Source organism: Chanodichthys erythropterus, chromosome 10 (genome assembly GCF_024489055.1).
Source record: "Chanodichthys erythropterus isolate Z2021 chromosome 10, ASM2448905v1, whole genome shotgun sequence".
NCBI classification, from domain to species: domain Eukaryota; kingdom Metazoa; phylum Chordata; class Actinopteri; order Cypriniformes; family Xenocyprididae; genus Chanodichthys; species Chanodichthys erythropterus.
In genome coordinates this window covers 42,113,540-42,136,331 of record NC_090230.1, presented here as the reverse complement: position 1 = coordinate 42,136,331, position 22,792 = coordinate 42,113,540, and the positions used below count along the sequence as shown (strand labels likewise).

General features: G+C 36.4%; 2 protein-coding genes across 2 annotated transcripts in view; one reads left to right on the top strand and one right to left on the bottom strand.

Annotated features, from left to right (window-relative positions):
* Positions 1-4,887: 4,887 nt before the first annotated feature.
* vps26bl (vacuolar protein sorting 26 homolog B, like) lies at positions 4,888-13,608 on the bottom strand. Its single transcript, XM_067399250.1, has 6 exons — positions 13,162-13,608; positions 11,829-11,985; positions 11,527-11,691; positions 11,201-11,376; positions 7,689-7,831; positions 4,888-7,525 (listed from the first exon to the last, which is right to left on the bottom strand). The coding sequence occupies exons 1-6, from the start codon at positions 13,382-13,384 to the stop codon at positions 7,391-7,393; spliced, it is 999 nt and encodes a 332-aa protein (XP_067255351.1). The 5' UTR covers positions 13,385-13,608; the 3' UTR covers positions 4,888-7,390.
* A 1,641-nt stretch (positions 13,609-15,249) lies between these two features.
* The window catches only part of foxo1b (forkhead box O1 b), a 40,169-nt gene continuing 32,626 nt past the window's right edge, over positions 15,250-22,792 (top strand). Inside the window, exon 1 of the mRNA XM_067397803.1 lies at positions 15,250-15,968. Coding sequence (XP_067253904.1) covers positions 15,417-15,968 — 552 coding nt within the window. The 5' untranslated portion in view covers positions 15,250-15,416. The remainder of the gene's footprint in view (positions 15,969-22,792) is intronic.

Below are 22,792 nucleotides of genomic sequence, written 5' to 3'. Positions count from 1 at the left end.
GGTTTCTGAAATCATGCTGCAACAACTACAGCAAATGCTGACAAAGTATTTGAAGGTTAAGCAGCGAGCTCAATGGCTACTGATACAGCTGGAACCAATCAGCTGTGCCCTAAAGAGAATGATGTGATAGCATGCAGATTGAGTTAAGGAGCCTGCGCCACCTAGAGTTTCATGACAGAACTTTGTATTAGTGACAGAATTGTACAGGTTTTTTATTGATTTCAAGTCAACATTTCTTTGTTTAAATATGAATGTGCATTATATCAGTACCATATCAGTTATTGCCGTTTTGAGTGTTTAATTGTGCACAAATTTGCTTGTAACAATTGAAATAATATATTTTAGTTTTTTATTTGTAATTTATTTCAACAAAATAATGTCAAATTTTAATAATCTGCAATTTATCAATTATCAAACATAACATGAAAATAATTATTGACATCTGTATTGGCCAATTTTAGAGTTTTTCTCTTTTTATGTCCATTTCTACATGCTCGTTTCCCTTCATTTTAGATTTAGATTACCTCTGCCATCATCTACCACTCCTTTAAAGTTAATATTTAAAAACACTAATAACTTAATAGCACTTTTAAATGTAATCTTTACAAAATGAGTATCCAATTTAGTTTTTTCCTTTTTGTAATTTATATTTTGTAAAATAGTGTATAATTTTAATACTCTGACATTTATCAGTTATCAAACATAACATGTAAACAATTGTCTGTATTGTCCTGAATTTAATTGATGCATCCCTAGATTTAGACTTCTCAGAATCCTAAAACTTTCCATTTAGATATTTATTCTCAGAATATCAGTGTGGTCTCAGACTTTTAGACCCCAAGATATGTCTGACTCTAGGCCATCCAGAGTCAGAGAGACAGAAATGCAGCAAAGACAAAGACTGTGGCTTATAGGAACTGATGGGGCATAAAGAGCCAGTTTAGTTTGGTCATTGTATTGCCCACCCGCCCTCTACGACACACATACCCACACCTCCTATGTGTAATGCCACTCTCTCCCTGCTGCCCTTAATCCTTCAAGGCTCTTAATCTGCGTCTCAGCCTTTAAAAAGACCCATGCAGTTAAGAGACGCTATCCTACACGCATGTGTCTGCATGCATACAAGCTGCTCAAAATTGGCTTGCCATATTCCAAGGATTAGCATCTGATTTTGTGGATTACAGACAATGCTTTCACAGTTTCGAGCAGATGACTGTGGGAAACAACAAGAGTGTGGCACACGCGGCATTAATAGAGCTTAGACATCACAGGATGTCCAGTCCCTATATAGTAAAGCTTCCTGTCCATGTGGTCAGATTTACTCAGAAATGCATTTCTGTGCTTGAAGCATGCTGCGTGACTGAAATACAAATGCAAGTATACTTGCATTATACTGCAATAATGGCTGCTTGAAAATGGTTACTTCAAGCATGATTTAATATATTTGATACAGTTTGGTTCGTTTGTTGGCTGTATGCATGTGGCATTGCTTTGTCTAGCAGACTTCAAACCATGTGAGTCCATTAATGGTTAATAAGAAGGAGGAGAGAGCAAAAAGTAACAGTAGTGGGTCTTTATGAAGGGGGAGGAATATTCTGCAAAGCTCAAAGACAAATATGACATCATCTCCTATGGGAGTGTCAATCATTGTCTAATGTATTCAGTAACTACAAAACACTTAGATCATAAAACAGCCAATTTTTATCATCAAAGCGACATTGTTTCGATGCAAAAAATCCTTCAAAACATCATTCGAAGCCCCTTCTACTTGCCAATCCAGTCTTCAAAAAAATAAAGTCACAGATTATCTAATTCCTCATGTCAAATGTTCACTTTCCATCCTTATTACATAATCAGCTATAAAATTTGATGAGATGATAAAAAGAAATGAAACACACGCAATGACCTGATTTCCTGTGCAAGACTCCCCCTGCTCACACAGACGCAACTCTCCTCCACAATACAGTCAAAAGATTTGGAATGACGGAGGCCCCATCGCCATGGTAACCGGGTTTGTGCAGCTGAGCATTGCGCTTGGAGCTGTTGCTGTGGTTATTGGTGGAGGATTGGAACTGGCCCATTAGCTCCACGCCTCCAAACACAGAAGGCCTAATAGGTCTGAATGACGTGGCTGCTGAAATTAACGAGCTAAGATGTTGTTTCAGCTGGCATTTAATATTTATGCAGTGACAGCAAGTTACTGTGTGCCGCCCAGGTCTTTTTTTAGAGCAAGACAGTAGTTTTTTCTGGTGACTGTCACCTTTGACAAAAAAAAAAAAAAAAAAATTGATGATTTTAATTTATCAGTTATTATTAGTAGTAATAGCAATTGTAACAATAAGTAAATTATTTTTTATCATTTATTTATTGGTATTATTTAGTGCTGTCAAATCGATTAATTGCATCTAACATAAAACTTTGTAAGTGTGTGTGTGTAGAATGTCATTTATTAGGCTATACAGTCAAACCAAAAATTATTCAGACATTTTTGATATACAGCTATGGAAAAAATTAAGAGACCACTTAACATTGATTTCTGAACTTGGAGTGGTCTCTTAATTTTTTCCATAGCTGTATTTTTACTAGTTGGTGCAGGACACTATAGTTCATTTATGTGAGGATAGCAAAATAAACCGTGACATATTATACCCAAAAATTCTTCATACAGTGGACTACCAGTAAAAGTGATAAACATTTGGGACCTAAAATTATTCAGACACTTTAACCTGACCATGTTTTGCTTAAGTGTTATCTGACATAATTAAGATGATTTTTAACTCTGAGATCTTGTCATATTTTATTACCATTTTTTAAGCAATAGTGAATAAACTGTATTAATGAATTAAATGTTCAAGGTGTCTGAATAAATTTTGGTTTCACTGTATAAATAAATATGGCAAACTAATCAATTTGACAGCAATAGTATTACTATTTCAACCAGTACCTTATTTATTACTTATTTTTTTTAGAAATCCGATTGAATTTTATTTAATGGAAAGGAATTTTATTGCTTAGAAGGAACAAAACAGCCTCCCTGAGGAATACGTCCCCTGCACAGCTACTCTATATATTGTGTGACAGATTCAGTTCAGGATTTAAACACAAAGCCTTGTTATTTCTCCTCAGGCCTCATTAGTGTGTATGGGCTTGAATTCTGCAGATGTAGAGAAAGAGGACTTCAGCTATGATCAATACTCACCTTGGTTTCTCTTCTCAGCTTCAGAATTCACTAGGAAAATACAGCTGTCAGCACCACAGCCTGACGATCAATAACAACATCTCCTCAATGCCAGAGAACTACACACACTGTTGAAAACTCATTGGCTAGAGTATCTGCCTTTATACTTGTCCGTCTCAAACTATTTACAGTAAGTGACTAATAAAACAGCCTTTTCCTGAATAAAGCTGAATATCTCTTATGCTCATCAAAAAGCTGTCAATTAAAAACAATAATATTAAATTTTATTACAATTTAAAATAACTGTTTTCTACTTGAATTGATTTTACAATTTAATATATTCCAGTCCTGTGATGGCAAAGCTGAATTTTCACAAGCCATTACTTAAAGGGTTAGTTCACCCAAAAATTAAAATTCTGTCATTTATTACTCACGCTCATGTCGTTCCACACCCGTAAGACCTTTGTTAATCTTCAAAACACAAATTAAGATATTTTAGTTGAAATCCGATGGCTCCGTGAGGCCTTCATAGGGAGCAATGGACACTTCCTCTCTCAAGATCCATAAAGGTACTAAAAACATATTTAAATCAGTTCATGTGTGTACAGTGGTTCAATATTAATATTATAAAGCGACCAGAATATTTTTGGAGTGCCAAAAAAAACAAAATAACAACTTATTTAGTGATGGCCGATTTCAAAATACTGCTTCAGGAAGCATCGAATTATGATTCCGATCGCGTGTCAAACTGCCAACGGCTGAAATCACGTGACTTTGGCGATCCGAACAGCTGATTCGACACACTGATTCATTTATGCTCCGATGCTTCCTGAAGCATTGTTTTGAAATCGACCATCACTAAATAAGTCGTTATTTTGTTTTTTTGGCACTCCAAAAATATTCTCATCACTTTATAATATTAATATTGAACCACTGTACTCACATGAACTGATTTAAATATGTTTTTAGTACCTTTATGGATCTTGAGAGAGGAAGTGTCATTGCTCCCTATGAAGGCCTCACAGAGCCATCAGATTTCAACTAAAATATTTTAATTTGTGTTCTGAAGATTTACAAAGGTCTTACGGGTGTGGAACGGCATGAGGGTGAGTAATAAATGACAGAATTTTAATTTTTGGGTGAACTAACCCTTTAGAAATCATAACATGCTGATTTTGGTGCTCAAGAAACATTTCTTATCAGTTTTGGAAACAGTTGTGCTGCTTTTAACTATTTTTATGGAACTCATAATACACTGATTTATATCAAATATACAAATATACGTTTTAATGCTTTTCTCATCAAAATGGCTATTAAGTGCTGACAAGGCAAATTAGTTGAGTCTGCCCTCTAGGGGTTAACAAGTGCCACTGCTGACTGATTTTATGCATTTTACCATGCAAATCAAATTGTTTTGGAAAAAGATATCAAATAAGACAGACTTTTATGAAATAAAAGTAAAAGATACTTCAGGGACCACATCGGTCTTCTCATTTTTAAGACAGATTCAAGCTCCTTTCTCTCTTTTAATAGTTATTTATATAATATAGGCCTTGTGGGTTTGTATCTAATGAGAAGGATTAATTTTCCCCTTAACATGAAGACAAAACTGCAACATTATGTAAATAAGACAATAAGACAGTTTAATTTTACACACCTTATTTTCCCAAACTGAGTTCCATTGCTGGTGAAATGAGGACACGCAACACACTGGAAGTTTCTATGAGGGAAAAGATGAGCTTTTTTTTTTTTTTTTTTTTAATCTGAGGAATCAGAGTAAAAACAAATGTCATAGCACAAGTACTGAAAGAGCAGTTAGATCATGTGTGTGTTCTGCACCCCGTTTGACATTAGCACAGTTCTAGAATCTTCTAGAATCCCTTTTGTAAACTCTGCTAGTACCTTAGAGTGATTTCTAAATCATAGAGTTCATTTCAAAATCATATACTTACAATTCTGTAAATATATACTGTACATACATAATAATATAGAAATATGGTTATCTAATGCCGTTTTAAGCAGCACTTTTTTGCACAATGATAAATGTAAAGAAAGTTAGGAAACAATTAATTCTTGGTTCCTTCTATGTTTTGAAAGGATACACAGTGCTAATTTGTTAAATCATATACGTGAAGTCAGTAAACACAGTCTGGCACATAGAGCCATGAGTATTCTGCAAAGAGATGCGTTAGATCTGTGAAACAGACAGCAGAAATATCACTTACACATCAAAACATGAGCTTAGCCCTCTGTGAAAGGCCTCGTCATGTTTTACTAGTTTGACACCAAAAGCAAGGGTTCCTTTACATGCCATGTTAAAAAAAGGCATTTTTAGCAAAGAATATTCGGAATAGCTTAGTGTGTGATCAGTATGTCATGATCATTTTTAACATAACACAGATCTAGATCTCAGTTAAGGTTCATTCCCTGACACATGGACCTTTTTTTGTTTACTAAAGTGAATGAAAGTACTAACAAAAGCCCAATTTTGCGAAATTGCAGTCTCAGAGAAGGCAGCTCATCATGAGATGATTCATCCTGATTTTTCAGACGGAATAAACACCACCTCGGTCCTAACATGACAAGAAATAGTCACAATAATGAGAGCCACTAATAAAGCACCGCTCTGAAAGGAAGCTGTAATAGACCTTATAGTTATATTATACGCCATATTAAATTTAACAAGGATGAAAACAAGGCTGTGAGAGATAGATGTAGTCTTTATACACTTGCACACACTGTATAAAAGGTCCTAGATCATGTCATTTTAACAACTCACACCTTTTAAAACAGTTTTATGGAGTTTTTGTCAACTGAAATTTTTTTCGGAAAAACTGAAAAAATCGGATTGTTGTTAAACAATGGTACAATCCATTAAATTGACTGTAATTCTATCCCTCACAGCCTTGTTTTCATTTCTGTCAAAAATTTAATATGGTGCTACCTTGATTGAGGTCTTAATGGCCTGCAATCTCAAAATGGGGGTGCAATCACTTCCAGGACATGCCAAGTGTTAATGCTTCTGCTTTTCATCCTGATCACACTTTATCAGCATTTGCTAAGTTGCACTGTTATGGTCAAAGATTTCGAAGATTTTAGGTTATATTGTGGTTAGTAAAAGATAAAGAGATATGACATGTAATATGAAAGTTGATCTCCAGTGTTGGTAAAAATGAGAACAAAAATAAGACATTAATGCCTCCTAAATTCAAGAACATTAAACCTCAAAACAGCCTGTGACAACTTAGTAACACTTTAAAATATGGTTGTTCAATAGTTAACCTTATTGTAAAGTGTTTACCAAAAACATCAAACATTTTGGTTTCCCATAACTAAACCTCAACAGCAATAATACTGAATTCAAATTCAATTTTTTCTACAATTAAAAACATGGCAAGGAGCTTGTTAAAGTATTATGATGTCAATACAAACCAACAGACCTTAAAATGAAAATAAAATTAAGGTGCATTTCAGTTCAGCTACATACTTGTAGGGAAATTAATTTGGTTTGTTAGTTGAATCTAAACAGAAATGTGTGATTATTTTGAAGCTGATATGGAGGTTCCTTCTGAGACACTGAAATCACATTGGCAAGAACCCTGAAGTGCTTATAATTTATCTTCGGGAATGGCAACAAAAAGTAAAAAGGCATGTATTGGTAAGCATACTGTATATATAAAAAAAAAAAAAACAAATCACAAAAATATGAATTAGTTAAATACCATTTCATTAGAAAACAGAAGCTGAACACTGTATGCAATGTGTATGTTATGAAAGAAAAAATCTACAATAACAAAACATTCAATACAGATTTTAAAAAAGGCTGTAAGTGGAACATAGTGTGTGTGGAATGTGTTTGTGTTGTCTAGATGGACTGCTGAAATGTTTCAATTACATATACAATCAATAAATCAATTATTTCCAGGGTGGCGGTCAAAAAAAAGTAAACTATCTCAGAGGAACCGCCAGCAAGAATTTGTAAATATCGAATCATGGTTTTTGGAATCAGTGTTTTTGCTTTTCACATTCATCCCTTTTTTAAAAGCTACTTAAGAACTTGTTGATCATAAACTGTAATGTTTAGGAATGTGAAATATCATGTTTACGTTACTTAATCTATTTTGGGAGCACACGCCTTCTTTAAATTCATACACACACACACTCTCTCTCTAACACATACACACATGAGATGATGAGCTGACATGGTTGGGTTTAGTTGCTGTCCTCTTTAGCTTGAGAGAGTGCTTTCTCTGAGCTCGCCGAACCCTCGAAGCGCTGGGAGGCGATGGCAGCCTGATGGGACATGCTCTTCCTCACAATGTCTCCCTTCCTCCATAGTGTAATCTCCTATGAATCCACAAAGGATGATAAATAAATAATACACAAAATAAACAATTAATAGTGAGTATTTCACCATTGCTAGGGAAACAATATGAATCCTTAAACACAAAATGCAGTTAAACATGATCTGTCAATTTTTTTAATTAGTTTAATATTATTTAACTCCAACCTGTTGTTTGAAGTAACGTCGCTCTTCTTCATCAATGAGTACGAGATTCAGGTAATAACGAACAGAGAATTTTTTATTAATGTCCCTCATGGTGGGCGTCATCTCGTACCCAGCCAGAAAAAGACGGATGGGGATGGATTCACCTAAAGCCAGTAAAGATACATTTCAAATTCAGTGTCCTTCATTTCAACATGAGTCAGTTGTAAATGAGTTTCACATTTGGTGCAGCAAGCAGTTTCTGAGAAACACTTGATATTTGAAATCAACCCAAACAAACACAGCCCTCCCTTAATTGCTCTGCCCCCAAAATGCACAATTAAGCAATGCAAGAGTGGATGTCTATTCATCACAGATGAAGCGAAGCAAAATAACAAACGACAAGGAAAAAACAAAACAAAAATAACAGTGCAGAAGAGTATATACAAGCAAGAGAGTTGGCTGTTAGTTGCCAGCAGCACACCAGCTCCAGACAAACAATGACACTCAAAACCATCCTGCTACTATAACTAACATTACAACCGCATATTTTGGTTTGGTGAAACATAGCAAAACCAATGTTACTCACGTATGGAGCAGAAAAACCACAACCTCAGCATCAATTTTCAAGCCTTCCTGCTTTGGTCTCTCCAGCAATGGAAAGCTTTTCTAAAATTAATGCGGATTCTAAAGCTCTTGCCTGATCATAATCCTTGTTTTCCAGTGATATTCCTCCGACCTTTTCTCTTTTGTAATATCTCTCAGTCATCTCTCTTTCTACAGTCTCTCTTCGAATCTCCCTCTAGCTCACTCTTTCTCCTTCCCCATCATGAGTGTATACACCCCTTATTTCTGATTGGCTACAAGTGTGTTTCAACACCGTTTCTCAGGAATCGCTTACTGCATTTATTATCTTTATAAATGTGAATGACCATCAGGAAGTTCCCCTAAAAAATACGTATAAAATATTTTACTCACTCTCAAGCCATCCTAGGTGTATATGGCTTTCTCCTTTCAGTCAAACACAATCAGAGTTATATTAAATAATGTCCTTGCTTTTCTCAGCTTTGTAATGGCATTGAATAGTTCCCAAGTTTTTGAGGCTTTAAAAAATGTATCTATCCATCATAAGTGTAATCCATACGATTCCAGCAGTTTAAAGGGATAGTTGACCCAAAAATCATCCTCAAGTTGATCCAAACCTGTATAAATTTCTTTGTCTGCACTGACTTCCATAGTATAGGGGTGGAAATCCTATGGAAATCAATGGTATCCCACAACTGTTTGGTTTCAAACATTCTTCAAAATATCTCTCTTTGTGTTCAGCAGAACAAAGAAATGTATACAGGTTTGGAACAACTTGAGGGGGAGTAAATGATGACAGAATTTTCATTTTTGGGTGAACTATCCCTTTAATAAATGCCTCCTAAAGTGAAGCAATGGGTTTTTGTAAGAAAAATATCAATATTTAAAACTTTCTAAACTATAATCACTGGCTTCCGGCACTGGCCATAAGCGCGTTAATGAGAGAGTCAAGATCTGTCAGAAGGGTGACTTCTGACCAGAAGTCTGAAAGGGTTAGTTCACCCAAAAATGAAAATTATGTCATTAAATGTACAATATGTAAAATGTTTGCAGTAAAATATCCAAAAACCACTAGGCTAGTGTTATATATTTTGTCCAGCTGATTACAAACAATATCTCTAATGTTTTCAACGACTAGTAAATCATGAGAAAATTCCCATTCTAAACAGTGACACGGGGCAGTGCAGTCGCCTGTCAATGACGTCAGTTACCTTTGTTACCGCCTGTACTGACGTAGAAACCACATGACAACAGTGCCGTGGACAAATGCGGAAGTAGTGTCTAGCGTCCAGCAAACCACTAGCTTGCTTCAAGCAGTTCCTTATTTACTTCTTGCACGTTTTATGGTGGATTGTGTTACTTATTTATGGAACATAGTTACTGTTTACCATCTGCCGCTGGTTCTGTCGACAAGGACAGCTCCCGTAAACTCATGACCGGAAAAGCGGAAGCGGCGCCGACGACTGTGTCGTAATAAAAGTCCCGCTGCTCGTGAGGCGTGTGTTGATCAATCGCTCCAGCTCCTCGTTCAGCTCCCGCAACACTCGGTCCTGCTCTGCTTCATACTACAGTAACGTTAATAATCACATCCACGAACATGAGTTCTTCCAGACTCCAATCCCTATTCTTTTGCACCGTCCGTTGAGATGGAGACCACATGTCCCAAGTTTCCGCTCTAAAACTTGGCGTCATCAAACTACGCCTTTGTTTTGAATAGGCTTCTACCGACCTCTAGCGGAAAAAAATATCACAAATTGTACCTTTAATGATGACATATTCCTGTTGTTCCAAACCCGTAAGACCTACATTCATCTTCGGAACACAGTTTAAGATATTTTAGATTTAGTCCGAGAGCTTTCTGTCCCTCCGTTGAAAATGTATGTACGGTGCACTGTCCGTGTCCAGAAAGGTAATAAAAACATCAAAGTAGTCCATGTGACATCAGTGGGTTAGTTAGAAGTTTTTGAAGCATCTAAAATACATTTTGGTCCAAAAATAACAAAAACTATGACTTTATTCAGCACTGTCTTCTCTTCCGGAATCCTTTCCATTGAATTGATTGCATTGAATCCTTTCATCTGTCGCCGTTGGTAATGCACTTTTATGTCGTTGTTTTTGGCGATTAGGACATCCGCGACATGCAAATTTACGCACCATTTTAAAAAATATATCAATACCAAAACACAAACAATGTAGAATAGCTTGAAAACAGGGTGCGTCTCCCTCAGACTGTAAACGAAGCTCGGGTGCACCGGATAACACGTCAGCAGCGTCTTACATCAGCAGCTTCACTGTGGAGTCGTGACCCCGGATTGACAACAGACCCGGAAGAGAAGACAATTCTGAATACAGTTGTAGTTTTTGTTATTTTTGGACCAAAATGTATTTTAGATGCTTCAACAAATTCTAACTAACCCTCTGATGTCACATGGACTACTTTGATGATGTTTTTATTACCTTTCTGGACATGGACAGTCTACCGTACAAACACTTTCAATGGAGGGACAGAAAGCTCTCGGACTAAATGTAAAATATCTTAAACTGTGTTCCAAAGATGAACGGAGGTCTTACGGGTTTGGAACGACATGAGGGTGAGTCATTAATGACATAATTTTCATTTTTGAGTGAACTAACTCTTGAAGCAGGAGTAGCATAAGTTTAGGTAATAGACTGATTATAGTTTAGAAAGTTTTGAATATGGATATTCTTACAAAAACCCATCACTTCGCTTCAGAGGGTATTTATTAACCTACTGGAGTCATACGGATTACTTTTAAGATGGATGGATGCCCTTTTTGGAGCTTTGGCCAGGATATTTTTTAATTTAACTCCATGTGTTCGGCTGAAAGAAGAAAGTCATATACACCTACAGTGGGATGGCTTGAAGGTGAGTAAATTATGGGATAATTTTCACTTTTAGATTAACTATTCCTTTAAGAATTGTTTCATACCTCGGACAGGTGCTCCATCCATAATCTCATATTTTGCAATGGTGTCATTTTCGTGGTACACATTTGGCCCTGTCCCTGTTGTCTCCCGTTTAATAATATCAATTTCCATGTGTTTGATCTTGATTCGCACCAATAGGAAATAGATCTTCCCCACAATCACATCTTTCAGATGATACCTGCCATTTTCAAATTTTTTAGGAGGAAAAAATAAAGTGCAAACAATATATCAGGTGGTGACAAATATACATTGTATTGAATTATTTTAACATTTACAAATAATCCAAGCTATAAAAACCTCCCAACCTCTGGCTGTATTTCAGACTTACTTGGACTTGTTGTACTCAAACTCAATGTGAAGACAGTCCTCAATTCCCACTTCCATCTTTATGGAGGAGTTGAGTTCTGGATAAGTGCTGAGTGTGTGCACTACGATGTCCATCTCTTTGCAGATGTCATTCAGTCTCCTGCTTATGGTTGCCCTCAGGAAATAGCTGAGGGAAAAAATGACAGTTTATAATAAAATCATTTAGATTTTTTTTTTTTTAAATCTATTAAATAAATGTACAACACATTGTTTAAGCTCATATACACAGTCTTTACTGAACTACACAATGACAGGAATACATACCGCAGTTTTACATTCTGGCCTGTGTAGGACTCGTAGGGTTTCTCCACGTGTGTGAACTCAAAATCAAAGGTCTGAGATTGAGCCATTTCTCCAGGTCGGGCTAAATCCTTTACCAGAGAGACAAACTCATGGTGGTTTCCTCTGTCATAGTACAATTCTACAAGGAAAATGAACAAGCCACAGGAGAGAAAATGTTATTTCTTAATAAATTTGCATATTTTGTTTGTGTATTCTGTTTTATTCTTGCAACTTTTTGGGTAAATTACCCCTTTAAAATACAATAATATCAGGATGTATAAAAAATCACCTCAGGGAAAACATTTGAGTTTATTTACATACAAGTTTCACCAAGTATTTCTTGGTGATGCTTCAAGGGTATATACTATAAGGCTTTAACTTAGAACAAGCATGTTTTAGGGAAACTGTTCGTTACTGAAAATAAAACCAGGATTCACAGCTTGTCGTGAGCGTCCAGAGGTGTGGTTCCTATACCGCCTTTTTACTAGAGATAGGAAGTCGACTCACTTCAGAGAATCGGCTCTTTTGAACAAATCATTTCAAAGAACAGGTTAAAAAACAACTCTGTCATTCTTTTATATGTAGCACATATTTTGCTGATTATGGGTTTTATGAGTAAGGGTTTTTCTTTATTTTTATGTAACGAAAAGCGTCAATTTCAGTTTGTTGAATTCATGATTCAGCTAATATAGTGCTACTTATTTAGAATCTAAATATAATTAGCAAATACATTAAATAATACTAAATTGAATTTACATTTCTTAGCTGTAAAATGTTAGTGCTATTTATTTAAACCATTTATTTGTAACATATCTGCTTTTCAGCTATTAAAAATCAACTTTTCGCCTCATCGGTTCTCGGTTATTTACGGAAAATGGTTAATGGATCAACAGGTCGGTGAATCGTTGGATAAATGTGGAATAGCGTATTAGTGTTTGATCCTACTTTTCCTGCAATTATGAAGATATCGAGGAACGTTCGGAGCGATTTCAGAACGATTGGGTCCGAATCGTGAAGGAATCATTAAGACCGATTTAGTGAATCGGTTCGTTCAATTCACTGACAATATCCAACTCGAAAGAACGATTCGATAACGAATCGCTAATGTGTCATGTGTCACGAGACTAGCTTTTTGTAATTTGACACTTCAGCATTTGTAATGCTTCAGTTGGAGACCCCTTAATGAAACTTGCATTTCAAAATAAATTTGCCCGTGACACATGCAAACAAACACAGATTTAAATGTTGTATTGAGCGGTCACATTACAGCACATACGCCACTAAGCATCGCTCGTTCATATTACGTTGTACTTACCGATTTGCCCGATAAATTCTATTTTGATCCCTTGATGCTCGAGCCGCTTCCCTGGGTTTTTCAGGGTTACGTTGACTTTCCCAGAGACTGTCTCCCCGTCGTAAAACAGAAAGTATTTGTCTTTTTTCCCGTCCTCTGTTTTGTGCTCGGCCTTTTTTCTCGTCTCTGCATCATTTAAAACTATGTCAATTTCAGCACTTTGTCCAAAACTGAAGAAGCTCATCCCGACACCTTGTGCTGGACTGGAATCCTTTTGTATTCTAACACCTGGTCCAATTCCACATCAATACAATTGCGTCTTCTTCACAAGCTAGCTGCTTTATCTTCTGCAATGCATGTACGTTTATAACAGACTGTTTATGATTAAATGGAGCTAATTCTTCATATGGCTCTTGTATTAATACCTGCGGAGGATTTTCAGCAATGTACAAACACACAAGCTTCAGAAATGATTTTACTTCCGGGATAGTCCACGTAAAGATTTTTTTCAAAATAAAAGTCTTATAGAAATCGAAATCAAATGCATCAAATCGAATTTAATTTATCAAAGAGCAATTGTACGTATTAGTAATTGAGGATGTAAATGATTTTAATAATGTGCACACAAAATGTTATTTAATAACTTAAATATTGGACACAATTAGCTGATGAGGTGGTTAAACCATTAGGAAAATGTGATATTAAATGAACTATTATTCTCACTTGAGGGTGAAATCGTGTGTTTGGAAATGCTGACAAAATTGTCTTAATTTAAAAACTGTAATGATGCACCACGCTCAAAAACTCGGTGTCACTTCAATGTAGTTAAAATGTCTCCCTCTAGTGAGTAACTTTGACAGCACAACTCTACACACACACACACACACACACACACACACACACACACACACACACACACACACACACACACACACAAGTTTGTATTGCTATCTTAGTGAGGACTTACAATGATTTTGTATCAGGTCAATGATTTTTTTCTATCCCTTTACCCAACCCCTACTCCTAACCCATCACAGAAACATGTGCACATCACTAGATTTAATTAAAAAAAAACTATTTTTGCTGATTTATAAGCCTTTTAAAATAGTGAGGACCAGTCAATGTCCTCACTAGTGGGTTGTGAAAGTATTTTACAATATAAGTAAGGACATTTAGTCCTCACAAGTATAGTCAAAACAAGCACACACACACACACACACACACACTTTGATTTTGCCACACACGTATGCTTTGTTGAAAACATAAAGCATCTTAGTGCAAATTTAGCAAACCAAGTCCAACAAGACACAGTGTATATAGACTATTTGACAGGCGGATAAGTGCCAAATGGTTTGTAAATCTCAGTGCACTGGGCCCTTTTAAATCTTGATGAAAGGACCGTTTTTAAAGCCTATTAACAAAATATATAAACTGGTGATTATTTGATATTAGACAACTAAAAAGGTGAATGGAAAGCTAAACTGTGTGGTCAAATTCTTTCATGGCAGACATAATCCTCAGTAAATCCTGTTTAACTTAAATATAGGGAACGCCATCTTAACATTTATCTTCTTAAAAACTAATACCTATTTTTGTTACTAGTAGGCTACATATTTCAATTTCCAGTTATATCAATTTCCCTAACAACTATTCAGTATTATTTCGATATCTATTCAGTTAGTCACAAGTACTTATTTATTTGATAAGTTGTTAATGACAAGTAATTGTCCCACTGTTACTGTAATAAATTGCAAATTTTTGCCATTGAATCATATGGGGACCTTTTGCTCAGATACCAGACTAGTCAAATAAGTACATTTAATGAACATAGGCTATAGTTAGCCTACTAGTGAAATTGAAAATAAAATTCCTCTTAATTAAAGTAACATAAAATAGATAGGCCTACTACTTTGTAAAAACAGCCTGCCATAAGGATAAACTGGAGTAGCGTGAGTTATGCAAACGTAATCTCTGTTTACCTTTTGAATACGCGCTTGCGATTGGCTGACGCGGCTCTCACTCCCGCTGTGGGCGTGGCCAACTCACTCTACTCTAAAACGCGCTGCTCCCTGAAAGCGCTTCATAACAGTCATTTCATTTAAATCCGCGCTAGGCATGGTACGAGTCATTACACATCGTTGAGTTGTAAAGTGCTGGGCTTCATTGTCAGGCAGATCTGATCATGTGCGATTGTTAGTGTTAGCAAACTAGACAAAATCTTCACTGCACTTATCATCTGTTTAAGGACAGTCAGTTGACTTGGCTTTGATTTTGTGATGGCAGAAGCGCAGCAACAGCTGGTTGACATCGACCCGGATTTCGAGCCTCTCTCCCGGCCGCGCTCATGCACCTGGCCGCTGCACCGACCGGAATTCAGCGAGCCGGGGAGCTCGAACACGTCCTCCCCGGCACCGTCCGTAAAGCCGGAGCAAGGTATCGTGGACTTTATCAACAGCCTAAGTTTACTAGAGGAGACCGAGGACTACCAGGAGGAGAAACGCCTTTTGAACGACTTCCACTGCCAGGACAACTGCGTTCATCCCCAGCAACAGCATCCTCAGCAGTCGAATCCCCAGCTGACGCACCCGCAACAGGTGCCGCCGCTCCCCACCCCTGCCAGCAGCACCAGTCCTGCAGCGGCCCAGAGGAAGAGCAGCTCGTCTCGCAGGAACGCGTGGGGGAATATGTCATACGCTGATCTCATCACCAAGGCGATCGAGAGCTCCCCTGAGAAGCGGCTCACCCTGTCTCAGATCTACGAGTGGATGGTGAAGAGCGTGCCTTACTTCAAAGATAAGGGCGACAGCAACAGCTCAGCCGGCTGGAAGGTAATGGCTCTCCAAGGCCAAGCAGAAGTGTGATTAAAAGTAGCATTAGAAGCTCATATGTGCATAAGTACAGAACAATTCACAAGATTTAAACACACTCACATTTATAAAAGTATTTATGCACACTGAAAGCATCCTTTTGATGTGAAGTGTTCATGAAAGTATTTCATTTTTTTTATTATTATAAGATCAACTCAAAACCATTTAAAGCACTTTGGAAAAATAAGGTGTGTTTCAATGTATTGTTTATCATTTCAACTATAGGTCTAAAATCAAGAAACACGATTTTTGTTTTATTTAACGCTATTTAATTTTGGCAGTGTCTATTTCAATCTACTTGTGCAATTGTTATTTCTACCTGACTTGAAGTCATTTTTGTTGGTAACCTAATGTAGTCAAGTTCAGACCCAGCTTTACAGGGGTTCCTGGGTGGGCCTGGCCAAAATAACCATGTGCTGGCCCACTCACAACTGTCTGGCCCACCTTATATCTTAGAGCCTAAATTGGTGAGCTTAATTCAGTTCAATGTCATTGACTTGACTGATGTTTTTTGACTAGCTAATTTAAGTGTTACCACATGAAGTACATGTTTAGGTTAATAAATAATTTTCATAGTATATGACAGTTACAATTAGCCCGCAAATGCGTAGTTGTGGATTCGCTCTCAGAGCAAATGAATGACGTGCGGTTTGTTATGGAATTTGTGGCTCGAAAGAGCTCACAGTGTTCAGAAGAATGCATAACATCCCATTATCAGCTGTGTGTTTGGTGATGCCAGTTCTGTTTAATCGTTGTTTAATTTCCTTGACAAAAAGCTTGTGGTTTGTCTTTCTGACGTACAAAGAGGGTTAAATGACGGATCTTACAAATCGCACCCTCTCATGTAAAAAAAAAAAAAAAAATGACCCCGTATGACCTTTTTTTGTTGTTTCTGTGAAACACAAATGTAGAAAATTAGTTTTTAATGCTGGTACTGAAGCTTATAAGCTTCAAAAAGAATACAAAACCACTATTAAAAACTATTGTAAACATGAAAAGAGCAACCATTAAAGTCTTTAAAGTTTCTACTTTTTGTGAGTAAATAATGACATGTTCTGTTTTGGGTAAACTATCCCTTTAATTTTCAAACCAGTGTAATTTATCTAGTAATGTGAGGGACTGTGGTCATTTTCATTGGCTTTAGTCATGTGACCTGTTGTACTAGCACGCATGCAGAGGTATGTAGTAAGTCTTGTGATTTGACGACACATTTTTAAAGCTTCTTAGGTGCTTTAAGGTGCCTGATGGCTAAAACCGACTATTATGAGTCCAAGAGGGCTGCCACGAATGAGGTGGCGCAAACAGAGAGTGGTTTCAGTGTTGAAAGGGTCTTTGTCAACCTGTCATTTATCTCTAGAGCACTTGTTCCTGTCTCTGATTCACTCCTCTATACAAGCCACTTTTGTTTCTTTGCTTGTACTGTGTGTAAATGGAAATACAAATCCTTACCGTCACACATGTCAGGGCCTCCTCCCATCACTGAGCTAAAAATACCGGCAGGATTACCTGGCATTACAGGGAGACACATTTACCTGAAAGGTGTGGTCCGCCCCCCTCCTCACCGCCATCAGCTCTACACGCCACGACAAAACATTGTCTGAACTCCTCCACCTGTGACATCATAGTTTCAGCATTCCAGTCACTCATTGGATGTTTGTACTGTTGGACTGTTCTTTATCATCATACTGTCCACATACCTGAAACGTATTCTGCTTTCTGTCCCAGTAGATTCACATCTGTGACTATCCCATTCACGTAGTAAAACCTGAACACCAAAATAAGGGGTTTGCCATGGTGCTATTGTCCTATGATTGTACTTTTTTTTTTGCTGGTCTAGTCAGGACATAAGTTTATTGTCAGTGGACATGTATGTATGTGTATATATGTATATGTATGTATGTGTATATATAATATATATATATATATATATATATATATATATATATATATATATATATATATATATATATATATATATATATATATATTGCACATTTAAAACCTAATAAATTATTTGTTGCAGTTTGTTGATTGTCTCAAAAAATATATATGAATATATTTATAAAATATATTTAAATATATATATATATATATATATATATATATATATATATATATATATATATATATATATATATATATATATATATATATATATATATATACCTATTTTTAAATATATTTATTTTATAATATATATATATATATATAATATATATATATTATAAATTATATATATATATATATATATATATATATATATATATATATAATTTATAAAATATATTTTATAAATATATTCATACATATTTTTTGAGACAATTAACAAACTGCAACAAATAATTTATTAGGTTTTAAATTTGCAATCATAGCTGGAAATTATATATCTAAGAGATAATTCCATAAATTCAAAACTGGAAAATGATGTCATACTGCGATTCCTTTATGATTTTCAACCCTTTTTAACTTATGCTTGCAAGACACATTAGACAGATTATTCTTGCAATTAGGATAAAACCTCATCTGTGTTAGTCAGTTGGATACATTTAACATGGTGACATATTTAAATCAGAATGATTTGCAACAAGAAAACCAAATTTTAAGACTGCATATGACAATGTAAATGTATATTAACAAATATAAGATGTAAAAATACTGTGCCACCTATTTGATATAGGGCAAGTGGCATGGCCACCGGAATGTTATTTTGCAATGTACACCATGTGCTAATGTGTTTTTTGTTGTAACCAGTCATGATAAGCAACCAGATTGGGTTGGTTGCAGTTTCAGTAGCGTAACACTGAATTGCCCCACCCACTGGATTCTTATTGGTTCAAAATCCCACTCCACTTCAAATATGTTCTTTTGACTGTTATTCTGACTTTTAGGCATCATCAATTCCATTGTGGACAGATAGCTTGTCGCTGGAATGATATTTGTTTTAGGTTCACTATCATTACTGAATCAAAGCTAGAACTTTTGTTCAGTGTACAATACCTCATCTGATGTGCTGTGTTGTTTAGTTCAAGCCATGAATTTGAATGTAACCACCAGGTCAAGGAGATTGAACTGAAAATGCTCCCCTGTAGTTCAAATGTCTCTAGGGTTCAAAGGTTAAAATGTAAAGGTCATGCCACCAAGTTTGTGGAGCATGTCATAGGAGTCCATGTTCATACCCTTAAAGTCAAAGTGAAATAATGAGAATAGTGTTTAGACTCAGTTTTGGCTCCCAATATGCTGTTTCTTAACTCTCTTGTGTCTTTAAATATGCACACCATTGTTTTTACGCCTTAAAGGCACACACACACATACATGTTGAATTCAATGTGGGTCAGTTTTGTAACTCCCAAGTGCCCTCATAACCACCATGACTTTAAAAATGCCATGTACTTTCTGTTTCGGAGCCCTAACAGTCTGCACCCAGGGTTAGAGATGTATTTATGTGTCTGTGGTATAGCGATACTATCTTGTGTGCAGACCTACTGTAGCTTGTTTGTAATTGAACACATACTTCACCATTCATATCATTTTTCTTTTACTTCTAATTTTATTGACATTTTTACCATTTTAATTCCATTCATAATGTCGTTAACAGCTTAAGAGTTACTCGCCCGAATTAATAATGAACTCATGTGGTTTTCATAGTTATTTTAGAGAAAAAACATGTTCTCACTTCCCCCTCTTTCTCAGGCTTTTAAAAAATGTTTAACTCTGAGCCCTATTTACAGCACATGAACCCGGTTACCTCTAACATGCTTTGAAGTTCACCATAGGCTTTCACCTCTCCCACTAACACACACACACACACACGCATGCACAAACATGCAAGCTATACATTTGTACGATAGCATTTTCAGGCCATTTCAACTCATGCACAATATTTGTTCAAGCTTATCTTCAGCAGATACTAATTTCTATTCTCGTTTGTCAGTCAGTAAGTTTCAACTGTAGGCGTACGGGCCACTGATTCTCCAAAACTAGTCACTTTTGACCTGTTTGTGGATTCGAAAGTGTGCATTAGCTAGTTTTAAAATCAAGAATTTTACATTTTAATTCTACAGTTTGTGATCTCTGAGACAGATTCTTAGAATTGATCTGATATATAAATGTCAGTGCATACAGGTGTAGTGTGCAGAGGCTGTAGTTTGTGGTTTGTAGATGATACCTGCTCTACATAATTTGGGTAGTGCGTAATTAGCATTGTGCAAGGTGCAGCAAAATTGAGGGACATTTTGCTCTTTCTTACACTCAAAGCGAAAGAGAGAAAGGAAAGGGAGGAAAGGGTTGAAAATGAAATGAAAGCACATGCAGCGCTGCTCCAACGTACCAAAGACACATAAAAGACTTCATCACTGTGGCTTGGTGCAGTCTTTGGCTCTGTGGGTACCTGTGGCTTTTAATCTAGAGCTACATCAGTGTGCATGCATGGGACAGTAGCGTGACAAAAAAGTTACATGTGAAAACCCTCTGAATTCATCAGATATCAGGAAAAAAGTCCCCAAACTCAAATGTCAAATGACGACAACCGGATGTCTGCGCCAAAGGTGTAATGCAGAAAAAGTGCTGTGCAGTCACCTTGTTCAATTCATGTAAAAGAGTTGTTCAATTATGTACTTTCATTGTTAGCACCAGAAATAGTAATGAATAATAATGGGGGATTTGATTCATTGGCAGAATTGTTGTATTGGTGTAGCATTGGACAAATTAATTTGATTTAAAGTGACTTTTTGGTGAAACTGAATTCATGAAGCTGATTTCTTTAAAAAGGGTTTCCATGGGTGAGATCACATTTGTCGCGGAAAACTGAATTTGAATCGAAATGATTTTTGGTGAATTGCACTGAGGTGTAGCATTCCTGCAGGTAAGAAAGAAGCTTATAGGGCCTCCTTCGTGATGAAGACACAGAAATAGGTATGAGATAGCCAGGAATTTACCCTTTAGCTTGCCAGAGACATTCCTAAAAAAACTTGTTTGCGCTTGCTACAGAAAGACATATGCATTTTAGCTGGAAGCATTCCCTGGACTCATCGTGCTGAAGTCATGCCAACTTTAGATAATTATTCTAGACAGCAAGACAATAAGGCATTTGTGTTATTTGTCAAAGGCACACAACAAGAAATCATATACCCAAGAACTCTCACTGTGCTTTTACTTACCACAAAAGACCAAACATGTCTCTCAACCTCTTTTTTTTTAAAGTTAAAAATATTATCATTTTAATAGAGAGAGGGGCTATAGGTCGATATATATTTTTTGAGTTGTTTGTATAGCAATTCATTCATTCAGAGATCAATTTTTATTTTATATGAAATTTTAGTTAATATTTCCATTTTGTTTTGACACATACTTATTTACTTTATTTCTTTTGTTTTATTTATTTATTTAAAGCTGCAGTCCGTAACATTTTTTTGGGGTTAAAAATGCTCCAAAATCAATTTTTGAGCAAGTACATAACCAGCCAGTGTTCAAAACTATCTCCTTACCATAGCTCGATTCACAACGGTAAGCTTGTAATAATGTTTTCTAATTCGAGTGGTACTGGTAGGTAGGGCTGGGCGATGTATCGAATGCTTTTGTCACGCGCATTTCTTCAGTAAAGCCGGTTCCCTGATTACCGCTAAATTGCCATCACCTGCTTTCAAATGAAGCGGCATTTAATAGACAGAGCCGTAGATCACTGATAAGACACGCAATATCGCGTTCAATATCGATATGTATCGCCGTCGATATTGAACGCGATATTGCGTGGCTTATCAGTGATCTACGGCTCTGTCTATTAAATGCCGCTTCATTTGAAAGCAGGTGATGGCAATTTAGCGGTAATCAGGGAACCGGCTTTACTGAAGAAATGCGCGTGACAAAAGCATTCGATACATCGCCCAGCCCTACTGGTAGGTTTCCACAGGAAATTTGAGCATGCAGCCGTTCATCTTTGTGTCATTACGTCACGTCTTTTTACATAAAGTAGTCCCAGCTAGTAGGCTATATGGCATGTGAGGATGCTGCAGGTGGCGGATCATTTATAGGTTTTTTCTCACAGCAGCTGGAATTATTAAACTTATCTTTTTGATGGTGGATTATATGGTATAACAAATTAAACAATTAAAGATTAGACTGTACAGAAATTAAAATCTACAGATAACAATGCTGATGTTGTTAACTGCTGATGTTGTTAAAAAAGCATGGTTTAATGTGATATGAGCTAAGCGATTGTTAGATTTAATCACCGTTGGTAGCGCAATTGTAATTGTAATTAATTTATTGTTTATTGTTCAGAACAAAAGTGTCAGATGAGATTTTCCTGTGAAAATTCTTATTTTGGTCATAATTCCAAGACTACAATCTATGATTCAGAAGTACCTGTACAGTATCCACCGGTGCAGTGACTGACAGCCACACATTCTCCTAAAGCATTAGGTTCATTCATGCTAGATTTGTCAAAAGTACCGAATTGGGTACCTAGTCATCAGTGACAAATGCTCCCGCTCGCGCTTTTAAATCGCTTTCAAATTCAAACACTTCCATGTGCTTTCAAACGCTGCTGCGCGTTGATCATTGTAGCCAATCACAGACATATCTGATGAGCGTGTCAACACAGTGGCCAATCAGAAGTGTTTACGAATCCGCTCAACAGCGCTCAAAACGTCACATTTTTAAAATGTCAGTACAGATTGGTACTGAAGTCGGTGCTTTTGACAACTCTAATCCGCGCTGAGGAGCCGTGCTGATGCACAACCCACGTAAAGATGATAATTCCACAAATAACTGCAATTGCAGGTTTCAAA

Excerpts from the sequence above, each read along its gene's own strand:
- vps26bl (XM_067399250.1), bottom strand. The coding sequence starts at position 13,384 with ATGAGCTTCTTCAGTTTTGGACAAAGTGCTGAAATTGACATAGTTTTA. Across the intron at positions 11,692-11,828 it reads GGCCAGAATGTAAAACTGCG|CTATTTCCTGAGGGCAACCA; the intron begins GTATGTATTCCT and ends TTTTTCCCTCAG. Across the intron at positions 11,377-11,526 it reads TTTGAGTACAACAAGTCCAA|GTATCATCTGAAAGATGTGA; the intron begins GTAAGTCTGAAA and ends TGAAAATGGCAG.